Here is a 21,837-nt window from a genome sequence, read left to right on the forward strand (position 1 = left end):
CTTTAAAGGAAGTTGGGAGAGTCCTATAATGAGAGAAAACATATTTAGCTATCTAAAATGAAAATATTTTACACACAACACTTGCAGATAATACTCATACTTAATTTTATTTTTTAATTTTACACACATTTATTCCATGATGTGTGTCAAAATGCTTCACAAACCCAGACCTCTGGCAAAAAAGTAAACTTTCTTAAAAAAAAAAAAAGAAAAAGAAAAAAAAAAACAGCAAAAGATGTGAACCTCTTATTGATCACATTTTCCAAATAATTAGGATTTATTATCATAAAAAACAAGAATACAATTCATATCCTTACTATCAATCAGAATGTATTTCACGGTATCACTTCCCTTTTTACTTTTGTATGCCTCTGATTTTTATTTTGTATTTCTCATAGCAAAAGCAGTGGAGAATTGGCTGAAGAAGCCAGAAGACAAGGCTTTGATGAAAATGTAAGGTTTAAATTTTTTCATAAATAAGTGGTAGCTTTATTCGAAATCTGCTTACAAAAAAGTTCTGGTTAGGAACTGTAATGATTTTCTTTATTCAGAAAAGTAGTAGTTATCTCTAAATATATTTCCCAGAATTGAGATCCTTTCTTATTTAAGACATACCATTTGGATCCCAGGTGCTTCCTCTCTCCTAGTACTCTCAGCCAGATCCCCTGGTCCCCAGGTGTACACTCACTGTAGCATTATTTATTTAGAGTACATAAAATGATTATATTTCTCTCCTATTAATGTGATGACTTATTCCAATGATTCTAACATTTCAAAAATTATAGCATATATATATTCAATAAATATGAAATTTAAGGAATATATATGTGGAGTTTAAGGAATGGATATCTCCCTGCTACTATCTGTCCACTGAGAAGCCGAGAAGAAATAATACCCTAGCAGAAACAAGTACAACTGAGTACCCAAATCTTAGTTTCCAAATACCATTCTCTGCTAAAAGGAGGCAGGACTCCTTGGAGACCCTACTTATTGTAGCCTGGAAAGTACAAATGAGCCTGGAATATTTTGTTGAGCCAGAAAGTAAAACTGTTCAAAGAAGAACAGAGACCTGTTTAAAGCACACAAGACAAGCAGTAATATTAGGATGAAGTCTAACCAATACCATCTTTTTTGGTGGTGCTGAGGATTGAACCCTCGGCCTTGTGTATGTGAGGCAAGCACTCCACTAAGCTATATCCCCAGCCCCAGAGCATCTTCAACAATCACAAAGCAACATCATCAGTACTGGAACAAATTTAAATCATGCCACCTGATAGGATGCCATTAAATCAACATCCCTGTCAAATACGTATAGCCAGTATCTAATCATAATGAAATGTCACACAATCCTAAACTGAAGGACATTCCACAAAATAACTGACCTGTATTCTTTAAAAGTATCAGGGTCACATTGTAAACATGTGGAACTATTCCACAGTAAATAAGATTAAAATGACAAGTAAAAATACAATGCATAATTCTGAACTGGATCCTTTTCCCATAAGAACATCATTGAGACCATTGACTGGTAAACTTGAATGGGACAGTGAGGATTATAATAATTTATCAATATTAATTTTCTGATTCTGATTGTTGTATTAGGATACATACTGAAGTATTCAGGAATAAAACATTCATGTCTTACCCCTAAAGACTTCAGGGAAAAAAATGTATTTGAATTGTTCTTGTAGCTTTTAAGTTTAAAAAAAAAAAAAATTGTGAGGAATTGCGGGGGGAGTACCAGGGATTAAATGCTCAGGGGTACACAACCACTGAGCCACATCCCCAGCACTATTTTGTATTTTATGTAGAGATAGGGTCTTGCTGAGTTGCTTAGGGCCTCGCTGAGTTGCTGAGGCTGGCTTCAAATCCTTGATCCTCCTGACTCAGCCGCCTCAGCCACTGGGATTACAGGCATGTGCCCGCCACTGCACCCTACTTAAGAAACAATTTTGAGCTATTTAAGCCACTCAGAGCAAAAGGAGAAAGTTCCACATTATTCTTTTACAGTAATTATATATTGTACCAAAAAGACAAAAAAGCTAATCTCACAATTCTTGAAGCAAAAGTCTTAAGTAAAATATAAGCAAATAGAATCTAATAGCACACAATATAGCTCAAGGGTAGAACATTTGCTTAAAATGCACAAGGCCCTGAGTTCAATCCCCAGTGAACCAAAAACAAAACAAAAAAAGCACACAAATATCATAATTCATGTAAGGCTTATTCTATGAAAGAATGGTTCAAAATTGGGTAATCAACATAATTATATTAAAAGGAAAATTACATGATCATTTTCCATATTTGCTGGGTATTTAATAAGTTTCAACCTCAATCTTGAAGAGAAATTAACAAAATGAAAGTACTGGGGATTGAACCGGAGGGACACTTTACTACTGAGCTACATCCCCAGCCCCTCATTTTATTTTTTAAGACAGGGTCTAAGTTACCCAGGCTGGCCTTAAATTTGAGATCCTCCTGCCTCAGGTTCCTAAGTTGCTGGAATTCCTTAATAGGCCTTGTGCATGTGAGGCAAACACATTAAGGAATAGATATCTCCCTGCTACTATCTCTGTCCAATGAGAAGCCGAAAAGAAATAATACCCTAGCAGAAACAAGTACAACTGAGTACCCAAATGTTGAGGACAAGATATTGATGTATTGAAAGGGGTCAATCAAAACAATTAGGTAAGAGAAATGCATTAGAGGTTTAAGAATCTAAAAGAGGTAAAACTGCCTCTATTTGAGATATGATTTCTAGATATATGATGATCTGAAAATTAAAATGAAAAGTAAGAACATTCAATAAAATAGTTGGAGAAATAATTTATATAAATACTATCATGTCATGTATGCAGACATCAGTTTATTAAAAATTACAATGGTAACAAGAGTAAATAATGCCCAGAAATTAATGTGCATGTTCAAAATCAAGATAAGGGAAAATGTGAACATTCTTTTTAAAGATGCTATTGCTGATTACTTCTGAAGGAATGTGATGAGGCGAATTCTGGGTATGCCAAAAGATGCTACATGCTGCAGCCTTGAGCTAACATTGCTGCTGGAAATTGCATAAGAAGTACTACTAGAAACAAAAAATCCGAGAAAGACCCTTCTCCTCTACATTCCCTAAATACTGGCAGAATCTTAACAGAAATCCAGCTAGCAAGAGTTTGGAGAATGAGGGGTGCAAAGCCTAAGACCCAAGCAACAGAGAGCAGAGTTTAAGAGGGTAAAATTCTGAGTTCCTAGACATTAGCTTTATAGCCCAATCTACTCTTCTGGCTATTTAACATGTACATTTGCAATTCCATAAAATAACTATTTCAAGCCATCATTTACTAGGATGGAACTATCCTTTATACAGATGAAAATACTTTTGCTCCAGCAGCACAAATTTTCTGGCATGAGGTACTTGTTTGGGAATACATGGATAGATTGTATGCAGACTGAGTAACACAGTAATTACTTAGAGGTATATGGGCTGGCCATGTAGCTCAGTGGTAGAGCACTTGCCTACCATGCACAAGGGCCTGGGTTCAATCCCTAGCACTGCAAAAAACTGGAATAAAGAACAAACATACAGAATGAACATCTCAGGTTTGACACCAAGGATAAAACAGGAAGCAACTCAGATGAAGATGGCAAAAGGGAAAGGCAATATAATGAGGAAAATTTGTAAACAAAACCAAAAACCCCTAAACTTCCCTAAAAATGCTAAATAGTTCTTATACCAAGTCCTCTTAAGTGCCTTTGCAGGGCAAAAAGCCAATCAGGCTTATACTTGTCCTCTAAATTGACAGGAGATTCAAAGAGCAGAGAAAATGAAAAAATGGAAAGAGCGGCTTGAGAAGAAGTATTATTCTACAGAAATTGAAGATGACTACCAGCCTGTCACTCAACAAGAATTTCAAGAGTAAGCATTTGTTTTAACCAGGATACTATCAGGCATCATGACATAGGGATTCAGGACATATGTCACATTATTTTTCTGAAGCTAGAACTTATCTTTTTTTAAAATTTTTCTACCCAGTTTTAAAATCAAAGCATGTGACTCTATTTACTTAAAATTGTTTTTATCCCTACATCTCTATATGATAGAAACTGCCACAGATACTGTTTTCCATGCAGGTTTAGAATGTCAGAGCCACAATTAGCTACATAAGGCATGTTTAGCTCACCATACTATCTTCCTTGTCAGAGCAATTTACTCTAATAACCTGTGGTCTTTAAACACAAGGTGTATTACTGACTCATTCTCCACTAACTTCTAATTATCTTTTAGACTCTTTTTATATGCTGTGGAGCTGGAGAAGGAATTACACTATATCAGTTTAAAGCTAAACCGAGTGATGAGAAAGCTTTCCGCTCTACAAAAATAAGACAAGAGGTGAGTATCTGTGATGCAATCATAAGGTTACTTCTGACAGACTTACTCTGCTAGACGTGTGAATGCCCCTTGGGCCCCTTTTGCGCAAGTTTATTTCCTAAACTTGCCCTAATTTCAGACACACTGAAAGCACTAAACTTTCAAATCACTGAATTATCCTCAGGGTTGTTTATAATAAATGATTTCCAGGAATTAAGTGCTACCAAATATGACCCACTACACAATCCATATATTACAACATGCCTGGCTCATGCATAAAATTTTTATGATGAGGTTTATTACTCAATTCTACAAATGTGAAGAGAAAGTGTAAAATAATGCTTATAGTTCATGGGTCAGGTCTCTTTTAACAGTTCAATGTAAGTACAGGGAGAAAGACAGTTTTTCCCTTTCAAGCATATCACTATGTTCTGACTTTGTTGGGCCACAGATATATTAATAAAGGTTTAGACCATTATATTACTCCTAAGTGAAAAAAATTCTCCATTCTTCAGAATTTAAAGTATCCAGGAATAAGCCTAAGTACAGAAGAACAAACTTCCCAGACAAGAACAGAAATTTCCACTGGTATCTATCTTCAAACTGGAAATTCACCTATACCAGGGTCATAAGAAGTCATGCTTGGGAAATGTAAATGATGCTGCAAGTGCCATGTTTCTATGGCTGGAAAACTGTGTATGACTGGTATTACATGAAATAGAGGGAAACTCTTATATCATTTAGCCATAGCACCCATCTTACACATCAGTGCTCAAAAGACCTTGAATTTTAAAACTTCAACCGAATAAAGGGATTTTAATTTTTTTTTTCCTTGTTTGTTTTTGAGGTAGGGTTGCTCTATGTTGCCTAGGCTAGCCTCCAACTCCTAGGCTCAAAGTAGCTAGTACTACAGGCACATCCCATCATGCCCAGAGAATAAAGGAATTTTATTTATTTCAAAGTAGCTAGCTAGTACTACAGGCATATGCCATCATGCCCAGAGAATAAAGGAATTTTATTTATTTTGCAGTAATGGGGAATGAACCCAGGGGTGCTGAGCCACATCCCCAGACATTTTTGTATTTTGTTTTGAGACAGGGTCTTGCTAAATTGCTGAGGATGGCCTCAAAACTGCAATCCTCCTGTCCAGACTCCTAAATAGCTGGGATAGGTATGTCCTACTCTGGAGACTGAGGCAGGAGGATTTCAAAGTTCAAGAAAGCTTGGGCAACTTATAGAGACCCTGTCTCAAAAAAAGGATGTGGATGTAACTTAAAGAGACTCACTATGCATTGAGTTTTCTTATTAGGATAATTCATTGCAATACACTATTCTGCAGCTTCTCCATAGATTTCCCAAGGAAAGCAATCAGTGGCCTTTCCCTGCCTTACACTCCCCATAATTAGTGTTCCCTGATGTGGTCCCTGGGTAAGGTAATTCTAACAAGACTAAGAACATTAAGGAAACATTTAAGATCTCAGCTTTTTTCTTTTTTACCACCTACTGGAAAAACACATTTACAATGACTTAGAACATTAAAGTTCTTTTATTACAAAAGTTTATACAATGAAGCGTCAGACACAGCAATGCAATTATACTGATAGACATATATATCTATATAATATTTGTATATAGATATACATATATATCTATATAATATTTGTATATAGATATACAGTGTTTATTTGTACCAAAGTAAAACTATCACAAGTTGCCTAATTGTATCACCTACTGCTGCTCAACCATGACACACAATACTATCACATAGAGTAAGTGCTGCCATGCCAATTTTACCTATTTCTACTCAATAACCAACATCATGAAGCAGCTGTTAATTCTAAAATGAAACCAGTCAGGGCACCGACTTATAAAAATAATATGGTACTCACATAGATTTAGCATTATAAAGAAGGAATATATTATTTAAAACATTTAAATAGTGCATATGGACATTTTTGCATGTGGTATATAAAATAAAACATTCATAAAAAAACAATATACAGTGCACATAAATTAGATGTTAGACCCCTGTCTGGAACCTAAAGAAATTAACTGAAATGTACACTGCATAATGGATTCAAATAAAAGTGATACATCTTTTGGCATTTCAATTTTACCAGGAATACATTATGAATAATCTAGTTTCATCAAAAGGAAACACACAAAAAGGGCTGGATTTAGTGCTTTATTCCTCAACTACATGTTTACTACCACTGGATTTTTCCTCCCTCCCAAAAAAGGAATTGCACACACAAGTGAAATGTGAAATACTAGAAACACTATTTTCAAGCTATTTCATGTGCTTACTATGTGATAGTGCTAAAAGTTTGAGGTTCATGCTTCCCTCACCTTATTAAAGGATGTTGTAAAATTCCAATTTTGTATAAAACAAATTTTTAATATAAGCTAGTTAAGAAAACCATGCATGAGTCAAGGCATGCAAAACATGGGCACAAAATGAGATACTCATCAATCCAAATAAGCACCAGGAAAAAAAATTAACACTTAGATTAGTCTGACACAAATCTGCTATTGTATATTTTTTAACAAAAATGATATCACCATTCCATGAAAATGATTAGCCATGCAAAGCAAGAGAAATAAGACATGCTAAGAGCATATGACAAGGGGCATACCACCACATATCTTGTAAACGGCTGCTTTAAACAGCATTTTTTCCTCATTTAAACAATTGAGGAAAAGGTGGTTTCTATTTTTAGAGAATGTTTTTCCTATGGATTTTGCTGATTTAAAAAAAAAAAAAGAAAAAAAAAATGTAGCCCCCTGAAGGTAAATGCAGTGGTATAGCCCTTGTTAAGAACAGATTTACTTAGGCATAATGATTATTTTGCCAATTTAGGCCCATTTGATTAAACATACAAATCTGAGCACCATCAGAGTTCCTACATACTGACATGGCTACTTTCTCACATTATCTGGAGGTGGGTGGGGAGGGTAAGAGTACAGAATCCCATTCAAACAAATCACATCATCACCAGCTGATAAACACTAATTTAGGAACCAACAGTAACTTAAGTCCCATAGGCAGCATGTGATGTGTGGTATGTGTTCTCTAAGCAAGGTCACTTTTTGGTCTACCCACTGTTATCTTCATCCAAGAGCTGTGTGACCACTGAATTATAAAATTTTCTAACATACTACCTGTGAGGTGTCACTTTGGGAATTAAACAGAAACGTGTTCCACTGTAGGACTTAAAATTTCAGTTTGATTTTGGTTTTCTAGGAGAACAACACAGTTGCATATGTGCACTTGTATAGGCTTTTCTTTCAAATTTTCAGTCATTCTGTGAGAAAAAGGCAACCGAAGAATTCAGTGTGAAGATTTTCCTCTCAATTTTCTTCAGTAATGAAAAAAAAAATTAGTAATAACAAAACACTCTGTATTTCCAAAGTTCTTGAAGTTGAAAGGATAAAATTCTAGTCTTTTGCTAACAGGATGTATCTGTAGTACAAAACAATGAAAGAAGCTGCGTGTTTGCAAAAGGTGGAGAGGACAGTCTGTGGTTAGTATGAAATATCATACTCCCTAGAGAGGGCCTACTTACCCTTGCATTATTTGTTTAGTGGCATCACAATCAAGTACAAAATGAGATTCTCTGAGTGCCTGACAAAATGAACTCAAGTACCAGCCAAGTACACATGATGACAGCTTCAAGGAATACAAGTGACTTTATGATGTGAATTTTCAAGGAGCATAGTTTATATGGATTTTGAAGAATCCTGTTTGCTGATAAGAACTTCAAGAAGCCTAAGTTTTGCTTTGATTTTCTTGTATTCCCTATATTCCTCAAGCACTGGAACACGATCCTCCTTCTGGGCATTCCTAAGGAAGAAAATCACTAATTATATATTCAAATAAAAAGTTGCTCTGCAAGAAAAAGGGTTATTGGACTAATTCGCTCATTCCCAAAGAACATTCCTAAAATACTTCTATTTTTTATGGATTGTTCTGCTAACAGATTAAAAAATGCTAGACTTCTTTTATCAATGATCAATATTTCACAAAACATTGTCCACTAAACTCTGCCAGGTAGGTCTGTGTCTAGTGTTAGAAAACCACCCAGAGTCATTTCATATATTTAGTTAAAACAAAACAAAAATTTAGTTAACTGTGCCTGCACAGTTTACTAACTTTATATTATGAGCCAATGCAATTTGGTTTGATCATCAGCTAAAATGTGGTATCATCCCAACCATAATTATAAGCAAAATTTTCTTCTTCTGATAATATAGAGAAGTAGAAGGTACCTGGAAAATGCATTCCTGCACTTCAGATTTTCTTAGTCTTTTGTATAGGTTGGTATACATGATTATCTTAATTCCCAGAATTAAACACATTTTGGAATTTGTAATGGAGCTACTATTGGGAAAAGCATTTCTGAATTGAATATATTTTTCTCATTTTAAAAGACTCCTCTAGGAGCCAGCCATGGTGGTGACCTCCTGTAACTGAGGCTGAGGCAGGTGAATCACAAGTTTGAGGCCAGTTTGGGCAAGTTAGTAAGATTCTGTCTCAAAATTTAAAAAAGGGCTGGAGATGTACTCAGTGGTAGAGCACTTGCCTAGCGGGTGCGAGACCCTGAGTTTCAGCCCCAATCCTGCCCCCACCCCTGGAAAAACTAAACACAAAAAACACAAAACAAAAAACCTTCGATCAAATATACATATTTGTTAGATAAAGGCACATGCCTGCCACATCTTAGAAACTAGCACCCTGGAATGACCCAACATGTAGCCTGAAAACAATGTTATCAGTATAAAAATTTTGAGAATCCAAACTAGTTGAGAATACCATTCCTATTAGGGGACCCTTATTAAAAAGAAAAACATCTCATTTCACAACCATTTCCTAAAGGGTAAGAATGTAGAATAAAGACAAAAATCACTATAGCTCTGTGGTGTAGTGTTTCCCAAGAAAGTGCAAGGGTTTGATCTCCAGCACTACACACACACCACTGCAATTCAAACCAGACTCCTGAGGACAACCCTAATATTTTTTTTTTTTTTTGGTATTGGGGATGGAACTTAGGGACATTTAACCACTAAGCCACATCCTGAGCCTTTTTTTTTTTCCTTTCTAATTCTTATTTTGACACAAGGTCTTGCTAAGTTGCTGAAGCTGGCCTTGAATTTTACTCTCCTGCTTCAGCCTCCTGAGTTGCTGGGATTATTGGCACATGCCACTGTGCACAGTGAAATATTTTATCTAATGTTGTTTCTTCCAGCTCTGACTTTCCTTGCAATTAATAATAGCAGGGCTTCCGAGCACTGAAAAATGTTATACAACTTAATTTTCAATAATGCTAACATCTCATAAGCAAAATTTATCTATAATTCTATGTAGTCCACTATTTTAACATATGGACATTTCGTGAGTTAACAGAGAAAGATAACAGTATTATGACACTTGACAAACCTTCCATTTTTTTGATAAAATGCCTCTTCAAATTCCCGTAATGTTTTACGGAGTTTCTTTTTTTCAGCTCTGGCTTTCCAAAGTTGTTCCAGTAATTCAGGCCTAAAATTGAAATGAAAAGAAAACATTAAAAGGGCACAGAGGTGATTCATTATGTTCCTTAACAGTAGTTCTAGCCCTGGCTAAAAATTAAAATCAGCTAGAAGGTTTTTAGAGCATACTAATGCCTTACTCCATCTCCAGACCAATTAAATTAGAATAGCTGAAAGGCCTTATTAGTATTAGTACTTAAAACAAAAACAAAATTTAATAATTGATTGTGATGTGAACTCAGGGTTAAGAACATCTTCACTTTGCTGTACTCATTTCTTGGGGTAATAAAGAAGAAACTAAAGGAAAACTTCAGATGGTTTGCATGCTTTGTTATATATCAAATATAAGATTTTACTTTAAATTTTTTTTGAAACACACTATTTTGGGCAGTGAGGGGTGGTCACTTTACCATGTGGCTATAACCCCAGCCCTCATGATTTTAAGAGAGTCTTTCTAATTTGCCCAGGCTGGCCTCAAACCTGTGCTCCTCTTGCCTCAGCCTCTTAAGTCACTGAGATTATAGGAGTGTGCCATCATGCCCCGCTGAAACATACCATATTTAATAAAAGAAAATGGAAATGACAACATGTACTTGTAAATCACTTTTTAAAGGGTGTATCTAGCTTGTGGTTAATTCTTAATTAATCACTTGTATTAATCCCTTGTAAGTGCTCAAATTATTTTACAAAAAATTCTCAATATTATACACATAGGCTAAAATCAAACTAGACTACATACATAGAAGCTGCACGAGTACTTGACAAACGGAGATCCAGAGCCAGTTTTTCTTGATTTTCTTCAACATCAGATTCTGAATTTTCCAATGAAGTCTGTGCATGTACAGCTGTTTTCAAGATATCACTTAACTCAGAGGATAGACTAACACCATCTTCTTCTTCTTCCTAAAACGATATCCAAACAGAGAATCAAACAGGCTATGGCTTTCAACTTTCCCTTTAGGAAATCAATTAAAGAATGAGTTCTTTAAAGGATTACCTTGATTTCTTCAAAAAAATGTGCAGTTTCTCCTTCTATGATTGGCTGTAACATCTGACCCCTTCGCTTGGTGGAGGGAGATCCCTATAACAATCAGTAATACAGATTTTTTTTTTTTTAGTTATATATGGACACAATATCTTTATTTTTTTTATTTTTATGTGGTGCTGAGATTGAACCCAGTGCATTGCACGTGCCAAGCAGGTGCTCTACCACTAAGCCATAACCCCAGTCTCAATAATACAGTTTTAAAGTATTTAGTGAAGCTTCACTTCATTATGGTACAAATATTAAACTTTATTTTCAAAATCTTAACCGTATACTTTTAATATTTTTAGAGGTTCTTAATTTTTGCTTACATTTTTCTTTTTATTTATGCATAACGGTAATAATTATATTTAGAAAAGTCTAAAAGAGTTCATTCAATAGTGTTTTACTATTCTAAACAAGTAAGTGTCACATATATTTTAACTGGTTGCAATTTTATTTTTAAAAATAGCTGTCAAACATACTATAGTGACGTAGTCACATCAATGTTTATAGCAATTCAAAATAGCTAACTATGGAACCAACCTATGTGCCCTTCAACAGATGAATGGATAAAGAAACTATGGTATATATATACAATGGAATATTACTCACCTTAAAGAAGAATGAAATTATGGCATTTGCTGGTAAATTGATGGAACTGGAGAATATCATGCTAAGTGAAATAAACCAATTTCAAAGAACCAAAGGCCAAAGGTTTTCTCTGATATGTGGATGCTAATTCACAGTGGGGGGGAATAGAGGTATTTGGAACTATATAGGGAGTGAAGGGAGGGAATGGGGTATGGGGAAAGGAATGATAGAATGAATCAGATATTATTACCATATGTGCATGTATGATTATAGGACCTGTGAAATTCTACGTCATGTACAACCAGATGAATGAGAAGTTACACTCCATTTATATATGAGGTGCTGAAATGCATTGTCATGTGTAACTAATTAGAATAAAAAAAATTAAAAAACAAATAGCTGTCAAATATTTTTTGTCCCAAGAATGTTCTTCACTCAAAAAAATGAGCTGGGGTTGTAGCTCAGTGGTAAAGCACTTGCCTAGCAACACATAAAAATAAATAAATAAAATAAAGGTATTGTGTCCACTACAACTAAAATAATACATAAAAAAACCCAACTTTATTAAAATAATTATTAAATCATATCATAACATTAATTCTTTAAAAAGGGATAGTTCCATCACCACTAATTCCAGAACATTTCATCACTGCAAAAGAAACCCACTAGATTTTACTCATTTGCCTTGCCCCATAACCCTTTGTAAATACTAATCTACATTTTGTCTTTATGGGCTTGCCTATTCTTAAAATTTCATATAAATAGGATTATATAATATGGCCTTTTGTGTCTGGTTAATTTCACTCAGCATATTTTTATGGTTTGCACCCATGTATTTATATTTGTGTGTGTGTGTGTGTGTGTGTGTATATATATATATAAAACATATGTATGTATGTATTTTATTCCTTTTTGCTGCATAATATTCTAGTGAATACTGGATATACCATATTTTATTTATCCATTTATCAGCTGACAGACATTTAGGCTATTATGAATAATACTGCTGTGAACACTTGTGTACAAGTGTTTTGTGGACATTTTCACATCTTTTGAGTATTTACTAAACAGTAGCTATACCATTTTACATTCCCACCCAGCAGTGATTCGATTTATCCAGATTCTCACCACAATACTGTTATCATCTTTTTCATTAATAGTCATACGAATGGGTGTGAAATGGCATCTCAAGGTAGTTTTATCTGCATTCCCTAATGACGTTCAATATCTTTTGTTTGCTCACAGGCCATTTATAAATGCTCTCTGGAGAAATGTCTGTTCAAACCTTTTTATTCTTGAATTTTTAAATATATTCTGGATATAAGTCCCTTATAGGATTTCTGAATATTTCTTGCATCCTATGGGCTTGTCTTTTCACAAGTGTTTGCACATAGTTTTTAACTTCGTTGTTGTTTGGCAGTACTGGGGGATGAAACCCAGAGGCTTGTGCATTCAAAGAAGGAATTCTACCACTGAACTATACCTCCAGCCCAGGGTTTTACTTTTGATGAAGTCAAATTCATTTTTTTGTTTTGTTGCTTACGTTTTTGGTATTGTATCTTAAAAACAAACAAATAAAACCCTAACCCAAGGTCCAAAGATTCACTCATGTTTTCTAAGAGTTCTTTAGTTTCAGCTTTTACATTTAGATCTATAATCCATTTATAAGATAAGGTCCCAATACTCTCCACCTCACCCACAGTGCTAAGGATGGAACCCAGGGGTACTTTACCTCTGAGCTACATCCTCAGTCCTTTATTTTGAGACAGAGTCTCACTTAGTTACTGACATAATCATATACACAAAATGCTAACAAATGTGCCTGCCAAATAATCCTAGGCTCTTCTTATTAGTTTCCTATCCTTTTAAAATCAGTAATCTCAACTTACTATTCTTTCTACCTTGGTTATAAATTTCTTCAATATACCACCCAAAATAAATTTTTTTAGATAAGTACATCTTGAGAAAATGAACTAGAGAAATATTTGTTTGTTTTACTTACAAGAATGGGAGTGATGCTAGCTCTTGTCAGCATCTGTTTAACAAGCCGGTATCTATCATAGAGAGGTTTAACAATATGCCTTTCTTCCCTGGTCACCTGAAGCCAAAAATAAAAAGGAAGTGCCCTAGTCATCAGAAATAATTTTGTCCAAAACATTAAGCAATTTTATCTTCCTACCCCACATTGAAGATTTTATATTAAATAAGTTAGTTATCTCCCAATTATAAGAAATAAGGCTCTATAAAACAGCTCTGTAGAATGGAAGCCTCAAAAGTGATTCATGCTCTATAGGTGCAGGTACTGATTTCTTCAACAGAAGTTCAAAAACAAATAAATAAATAAAGTTTTAAAAATTAATCAAGAGCCAGGCTACAGAATGGAAGAAAATCTTTGCCAGCTGCTTCTCTGCCAGGGGATTAATATCCAGAACTGAGGGCTGGGGTTGTGGCTCAGTGGTAGAACACTTGTCTAGTATGTGTGAGGCACTGGGTTCAATTTTCAGCACCACATAAAACTAAATAAATAAAATAAAGGTCCATCAACAAATAAATTAAAAAAAAAAAAAAAAATCCAGAACTGAAAAAATTTAATGCAACCAGGGAAATGCAAATAAAACTACACAAAGATACCATCTGAATGTCAATTATCCAAGAACATAAATAATAATAAATGCTTGTGAGGATGTGGGAGGAAAAATATACATTGTTAGTGGGACTGCAAATCAGGAATGGAACGTCCATATGACCCAGCTATCACACTTCTTGGTATTTATCCAAAAGAACTAAAATCAGCATAGTATAGTAATACAGCTACTTGAATGTTTATAGCAGCACAATTCACCACAGCCAAATTATGAAATTAGTCCAGATGCCTGTCAACAGATGAATGGATCAAGAAAAGGTGGTATATGTATACAAATGGAGTTTTACTCAGCCACAAAGAAGAATGAAATTATGGCATTTGCCAGCAAATGGATAGAAATGGAGAATATCATGATAAATAAGCCAGACTCAGAAAATCAAGGGTTGAATGTGTTTTTTTTTTTCCCCATATGTGGAAACTAGAGAAAAATAAGGGAAAGAAGGTGGAAGTGGTGATAGACATCATAAATATATAGGGAAGTTCATGCAGTAGGAGGAAATCAAAAGAGAGGGAGGGAGGAGGGAAAATGGAAAGAAAAATAACAAAACCGTGTTATATATGTATATATAAATGTGCCACAGGGAATTTCACCTTTATGTGTATGTAGAAAAGTATCAATCAAAAATAAATAAATGAGAGAAAGGAAGATCGGTAGAGGAAGGAGAATAGGAGGGAGGAGAGGAGGGGAAACGGGGACTGAAATAAAATTCTATGCATTTTATCAAAACAAACCCAACTACTATATAATGTCATAATACTCTAATAAAAACATAAAAAATAAAAGTGATCCAAGCTCTTATATAAATCAAGTTTTTTATCAAGAGAAACATTACCGGCCTTCCATGTTGACTTTCATAGTAAAGAAGACTTTTCTGGAGAGAAGTTTTTTCTTCTATCAAATGATCTTTTGTCATTTTCTAGAATTAGGAGAGGAAAAAATCCATTGGCATCATTATTATTTTCCTTACTTCTAACAATGTAAGTTAATTAAGCTGAAAGGGCAGGCTATCACCAGTCTAACATAGGCTAATGCAATCTTTGCTTATTCATTTGCAGGCAACATTTTTAGGCCTGAAGAATCTGGTATTCTAATACATAGGTGGCAACTCCTTTGATAACTTGATTTATATTTTATTTGAATAAATTACGAATACTGGCTTGGGTACATTACTTAACCTCTTCAGGTTTAATATACCAATATGTATAAAATGAGAACACTTCATTCTACCTCAAAGAATTCAAATAAGGACATTAATATATGTAAAACATTTATAACATTCCTACCCAACACACAGCAGGCATATATAAATGCTTCTTATTTTACTTAACCTTACAGTCTTTTATTAGCAGTAAGACTAGTGGATGCAGACACACTCTCACATACATACACAGGTTTTACAATCCAATCTGTCTATATATCCTTTTAAAGAAAATCCTGCAGCAGTATAGTGGAAAGATCCTAAAAGAAATTCAACAATGTTAATTTGTAACCTTAGACTTTACCCTGACCTCAGTTTCTCTTCCAATTGAGATGGTGCATTCTTTACACTGCAATACACTCATCATACCTTTCAGTATGGTATAAGGTAGAATAAGCAGAACTCCACAGAGCGTTTCCCTTTGTTTCATAGGATCACATATTATCACTTCTTTTTTTATTTTAATTTTTTATTTGTTTTAATTAGTTATACATGACAGTAGAATGCATTTATATACTTTGATATACATAGATGGGATATACACATATTATCATTTCAATGAACCAATGTTCCAGAATACTCTCCAACTATACCAAATAAAACCTACTTATTTCCATAATTAGTCAATACTATCCGTCTTTTACTACAGTGAAATCAGAGATAGAAAAAAAATCACTGGGCTGGGGTAGAATGCTTGCGTGCTTGCCTAATGTGCAAGTACCTGAGTTCAATCCAGTACTTTTTAAAAACAACAACAAAACATGTTTATCAATCTGTAGGTATCAAGTAGGCCAGTTGGACTACTCAGGTATCTTAATCATGTTATGGTAATTGCTTTGTTTCAGGGATTCTAAAGGCCAGCCTGAACAAAAATCATGGTTAACATTACCTTGATATCTTCTGGAAGACACCTCTCAACACGTTTTTCTTTCAGTCTCTTCAGAATAAGTTCAAGGGTTGCTTCCTTAGATGACTTCTTCTCCTTCTGAATAACTCTGGATTCATCATCATTCTCTTCATCTTCATGGTCTAAAGAAGAGCCAAAACTTTTTGGAAGAGTGTTACTACGTGGGCGTGTCTGAGGTACAAATTCTCCATCACAGCTTTTGTGTTTTGCATCTGTATTTCAGAAACAAGAGGAAAGATTAACAATTGATTTTATCAAGTATACAATAATAGCAATATTTCAAAGTAACAAAGTAATCAAATTATATGTACAGCAAGAAAGCTTTCTATTCTATCAAAATTCATAGAAAGTCTACAACAGAAGACACTCTAATACACAGTAGTAAACAAAAGAGATTCATCCTTGTTCTCATGGAGCATATGTAAATATGCAGGGAAGGAAAAACAATAATCAAATAATCAGATTAATAAATGAAATAACTTCAAAAAATGCTAAGTGCTATAAAGAAGATATAACAGGACAGAATCACAGTACTAAAAGTAGTGTGCTTTGTGGAGGAGCAATTACACTAGATAAGATCGACAAAGAAGGCTTTTTTGAATTGTCTCATTCCAGTTAAATATGGAATGATAAGGAAATAATGTAGCATAGAAGGTTTAGAGGAAAAACATTCACCCCCAATTGAGAAAGTAGCCCATGCAGCTTTACATGTCGGAGGCCCTTCAGTTTTACATGTCTGAGGAACAGAAAATGAGAGTTGTCTTGTCTGCCAGAGTGTGCAAGCCATTGAAAGTCATGGTAAAGATTTGGACTCAGAAAAATTCTAAGTGGAAAGGGAAACCCACTGAAATTTTAAGTCTTCTTGAGTCATAAACTAGGCCTTACATTTATGGATATCAGCCCAGTGTTAACAAGGGAGTAACATGATTTATTTTTTAGATATTTGTTTTCATTATTGATGGACCTTAATTTTGTTTATTTGTCTGCAGTGCTGAGAATTGAACCCAGTGCCTCACGCATGCTAGGCAATCACTCTACACTGAGCTACAACCCCAGTATATACACAGGTTCTACTGAATGGCTATCATTTTTGCATGATTTTTTAATAGATAATTTTGGCTGCTATGCAGAGGATGTACTATAGAACAGTTAAGAAGAAAACTGGGAAACTAGGAAGCTAATGCCTATTAATTTAATAATGACTACTGGTGGTTGGAAACCAGAATTTAAACAAGGCAATGCTCTGCAGAACTGTAGGTAGCAAGGAAGTAATCTTCTAAAAAAAAAAAAAAAAAAAAAAGTTTGGTTTTGTTTTTGAATTAGAGCTTTATTATTACACACAGTAGCTGGATTCATCCCAACAAACTCATACATGCATGGAAATTGATTTCAGTTCATGAAATCCTCTTTTTTTAATGAAATAATAAAATGAGGTTATTTTTTATTCATGGGTGTATAAAATGAGGAGAGATGTAGAACAGTTTATGAATGAAGCTATACATCAGATGACAATAATTGGGTATTCTTGGTACTTCACTTAACATGGAGGCAATCCAATGTAAATGCCTAATACACATTTTTTTTCATTTTTAAAATTTATATATAACAGCAGAATACATTATGCATGAAATCCTCTTTTAAGAGAAAGTATCTTAAACCAAAGAATAAAAAATTCCATGATAGTAGGGATGATGTTTGAGTACTTGATACTTATGAGCTATTAAGAATTTCACCAAATAAGTTCAAATGAATAAATCAAAACAGTGATCCAAATTATAAGCTATACTTGGCACAGGTAATGGTTAAAAATCATTAAAAAGCATATTCACTAAACACAGAATAAATATACCTTAACAACAGCTTATGCTAGGCAGACAACCAGAAATACAAGGCCTAGTTTATGAGTCAAGAAGACTTACAACTTAGTCTTTACAGTGTCAACAATTCACTAAGACTATATCCCCTACCCATTACTGGGGATCAAACCTAAGGCCTCCCACATGCTAGGCAAGTGCTCCATCACTGTAACTATATACCCCAGTCCCTGACTAGCTAGTCTTTTAGTCTTTAGATAAAATATATACCAAAAAATTTTAATACCTTCAAAAACCCAAACTACTAATTTCTACAATATATTTCAGATAAATTGTATTGCACCAGTTCACCTATGTGTGTGTGTGTGTGTGTGTGTGTATATATATATGCAGGGTACCTTTCAAAAGAATACTAATAAAAAAACATTCTACCACTGAGTTGTGGCTCAGTGGTTGAGTGTTTATCTACCACATGTGAGGCACTGGGTTTGATTCTCAGCACTACATATAAATGAATAAATAAAGGTCCATTGACAACTAAAAAAAAAATACTAATAAAAACAACAATAACAAAAAACTTTTTGTTGGTACTGTAGATGGATCCCAGGGATGCTTTACTACTAAGCCATATATATATCCAACCCTTCTTATTTTGTATTTTTGAGACAGGGTCTTGCTAAGTTGCTCAGGCAGGCCTCCAACTTGCCTGCCTTAGCCCCTTGCTGGGATTATAGGCATGTGCCACTTCACCTAAAAAGAAAGGATATTTGACAGACTATGATAAAGTACTACAGAAATCCCATCTCTTAGTATGCAATTTTGACCTTAACTAAAAAAAAAGAAAAAAAGGACACCTATTTTTGCCCAAAGTCCCAAGATTTAAAAGTATCAAAAATCACAACTATAATTCTCACGCAAATTACACAGAACATTTTAAAACTGCAAATATATTATAAAACGGCATACTTATACCTTTAATTTGCTTCCGCAGTTTGGTAAGCTCTGTCATCCATTTTAATACCTTTGGATTGGCTGCAATATCACTATAGGAAGGCTGAAAATTAAGAAGCAGAATAATTGACATTTTTGTAGTAAGCAATAGTTTCATTAATTTGTGCCCACATAATATCTTATAGTTCTCACTGCAGATTTCATTCAATCCTCAATCCATATTTAATTAAGTATACCTTAATTATACAGGGCAGAATATTAAGTAAAAATTCTCCCAGAACAGGGTTAGATAACTGGCTGAAGGCAGATTTGACAATGGGTCTCCATCTTTAAATATAAGACTCTTTCTACTTCACATGTTCTAATTATTAAAACATGTTCTTTTTCCTTTTCTTCCTTCACTTCTTCAGCAGCTCTTATCTTGGAACTTGTAACTTTTACACAGAGCAGAAATAACAGCATCATTTTTAAAAGTAAAGAATCTGCTTTAAAAATTTTAAAAGCTGTTTTACAAAGGGAAATAGAGACAAAGTTGCAATGGCAAGAATACTGACCTAGAAATCAAAAGGCCAAGGATCTTTTTGCTTTCAGATCTATATAATTACTTTTTTGGTGTGTGTGGCAGCACCAGGTAGTGGACCCAAGGCCTTTGCACATGCTAGACAAGCATTGAGCTATATCCCCAGTTCTTTTTTTAAAAAAAAGAATTTAAGACAGGGTTTCACTTAGTTGCCCAGGCTGGCCTTAAACTTGCAATCCTCCTGATTAAGCCTCCCAAGTACTACCATGTGCTACCATACCCAGTTTATATGGTCTCTATTTCTCTGGGCATCTCAGATTGTTCTCAGGAAAGAGCTGGACTGATGCTCTACAAGCCCTTTCTCCCAGTTCTAATATTAGAAAAAAAAAACTCTTTTTTTTTTTTTTTTGTGTGTGTGTGTGTGTGTGTTACTGAAGATTAAACCCAGGGGTGCTTTCACTGAGCTACATGCACATTTTATTCTTTTGTTTTCCTTTTGAGACAGGGTCTCGCTAAATTGCTGATGCTGGCCTTACAACTTACAATCCTCCTGCCTCAGCTTCCTAAGTCACTGGGATTACAGGCATGTGCCACAGCACCCAATTAGATACAGCTTGGTCTGGGCAATGGTACAAACTTACCTTGCTATTTCTGTCTCTTTCAAACTGCTCCTCAAATTGTCTGATTTTTTTCTGAAGTTTCTTAACCAACTGGTAAGGTGTTCTGTCTTCTCTTTTTTCATCCTTTGAACTAAAGGATGATCTTCTAATCCTGAATTTAAATGACAGGCCAATAGTCTGTGTTAAATTTTCAACTGTCAACACAACTACTAGTAAGTATATCTTGAAAGTGAAGTTAAGTCCCTAATAGTAAAGAACAACTGGTTAAAAAAAAAAAAAAACAAAAAACCTACAGTGTTACACACCACAAAATTAGTGAACACAGTGGTAGAATCATTTAAAACTTATTTGGACAAAGGCAGAAAATAAATAAAGAAACCTAGCAGCTTAGAGCTCTTGTAAGTATTCAACTTGGGGAAAAACAAGTTTTTGGCATTTACAATCAACTTTAAGTTTTAACAAAAATATTAGGGGAATCAGTTTCACTGACTGCTTCCCTTTCAATTCTGTATCACAGTCATGAATGAATAAACAAACACACACCATGGAAATGTCCATTTGAAAGCAAACTTCAAGCACCACATATACCTCAATGAATTTAGAATTCAACAGCAGGGCAAAACCTGCTTCAGGAAATGGGGATTATAGGGAGAAGGCTCTGACCTATAGGTATAGAAAACTAAATCTTTCAGAGGATCTGGGTACCTAATAGAAATCACCTCTTACAAATACATTAAAAAATCATATACCTAGTAAAAGAAAGTGCTTTAGATGAGGAATCCAGCATTTCTGGATCATGTAGGAAACGCTGGCTTTGTCCAAAATCTAAACTGCGGTGTGATAATACTGGAGGACCATCCTCTTCCATGGGATGGTGATTCATTCTTCCAGCTTGTGGAGACAGCTGAGCTTCTCCAGACTCAGAATCCTCCTGCCAAGACTTAAAAGCAGGAAATGGTTCTGTAAAACATAAAGAACAGTAGGATGGGTCTCTTGAGTCCATATGGGGGAAAAGTCACAAAATGTAATCTATAGGTTCTTTAAATTGTATCATTGTGTAGTGTTTCAAATATCTATTACACATGTTTTTTAATGAAACAAGAGATATGAGGATCTTCATGATGCCAACTAAAGTTTAAAATTATCCAAGATTTAGCTCAGTTTTCTCTTTTCACAAAAGGAGCTAAAGCTTAAATTACTGAACCCAGTGGCAAAACAAGAAAGGACACTGTCAAGCTCTCTAAAATTTAATTCTAATTTGGTGTGATCCCAGCTACTTGAGGCAAGAAGGATTCCAAATTCAAAGGAGATCTAGGAAAGTAAGCAATACTCTGTCTCAAAAAGGGCTGGGGATGTAGCTCAGTGGTGGAAAGCTTGCATAGGGGAAGTCCTGGGTCTGATTCCCATGAAGGGAGGGAGGGAGGGAGGGAAGGAGGGAGAGAAGGAGAGAAAGGAAAGGAAAAGAATGGAAGAGACATTATTTAATATAATTCTAAATATTCTAAACATAAGGAAAAATATTATTTTTCAAGTAAAGAAAAAAGTCTTATTTCGAAACAGTGACTACTCAACAGTCCTTAGTTAGGAACATAAAGTAAAAGTCAAATGCTGCCAGGTGTAAGATTTGTCCATTATTATCAAGAGGCTATGTTAAGATGTGGAAGCT

At 34.7% G+C, this 21,837-nt stretch overlaps 2 protein-coding genes across 15 annotated transcripts in view; one reads left to right on the forward strand and one right to left on the reverse strand.

Moving 5' to 3' along the window:
• Pkd2l2 (polycystin 2 like 2, transient receptor potential cation channel) overlaps nt 1–4,382 on the forward strand; it is a 32,067-nt gene extending 27,685 nt beyond the window's left edge. Inside the window, exons 12-14 of the mRNA XM_048811869.1 lie at nt 399–453; nt 3,804–3,916; nt 4,286–4,382. Of these exons, the coding sequence (XP_048667826.1) occupies nt 399–453; nt 3,804–3,916; nt 4,286–4,382 (265 nt within the window). The remainder of the gene's footprint in view (nt 1–398; nt 454–3,803; nt 3,917–4,285) is intronic.
• A 1,514-nt stretch (nt 4,383–5,896) lies between these two features.
• The window catches only part of Fam13b (family with sequence similarity 13 member B), an 83,191-nt gene continuing 67,250 nt past the window's right edge, over nt 5,897–21,837 (reverse strand). For 7 of the 14 annotated variants that reach the window (XM_048811607.1, XM_015484348.2, XM_048811606.1 and 4 more), the window contains 10 exons: nt 20,921–21,131; nt 20,193–20,322; nt 19,053–19,134; nt 16,249–16,478; nt 14,994–15,077; nt 13,519–13,614; nt 10,896–10,979; nt 10,638–10,801; nt 9,807–9,908; nt 5,897–8,213 (listed from right to left, as the gene is read on the reverse strand). In XM_048811607.1, the coding sequence (XP_048667564.1) occupies nt 8,090–8,213; nt 9,807–9,908; nt 10,638–10,801; nt 10,896–10,979; nt 13,519–13,614; nt 14,994–15,077; nt 16,249–16,478; nt 19,053–19,134; nt 20,193–20,322; nt 20,921–21,131 (1,307 nt within the window). In that variant the 3' untranslated portion in view covers nt 5,897–8,089. Of the gene's footprint in view, nt 8,214–9,806; nt 9,909–10,637; nt 10,804–10,894; nt 10,980–13,518; nt 13,615–14,993; nt 15,078–16,248; nt 16,479–19,052; nt 19,135–20,192; nt 20,323–20,920; nt 21,132–21,837 lie in introns of all 14 variants that reach the window. The other 7 variants (XM_048811594.1, XM_048811605.1, XM_048811601.1 and 4 more) reach the window with 2 other exon arrangements.

The sequence above is a fragment of the Marmota marmota genome, unplaced genomic scaffold, assembly GCF_001458135.2.
Source record: "Marmota marmota marmota unplaced genomic scaffold, marMar, whole genome shotgun sequence".
Taxonomy (NCBI): domain Eukaryota; kingdom Metazoa; phylum Chordata; class Mammalia; order Rodentia; family Sciuridae; genus Marmota; species Marmota marmota.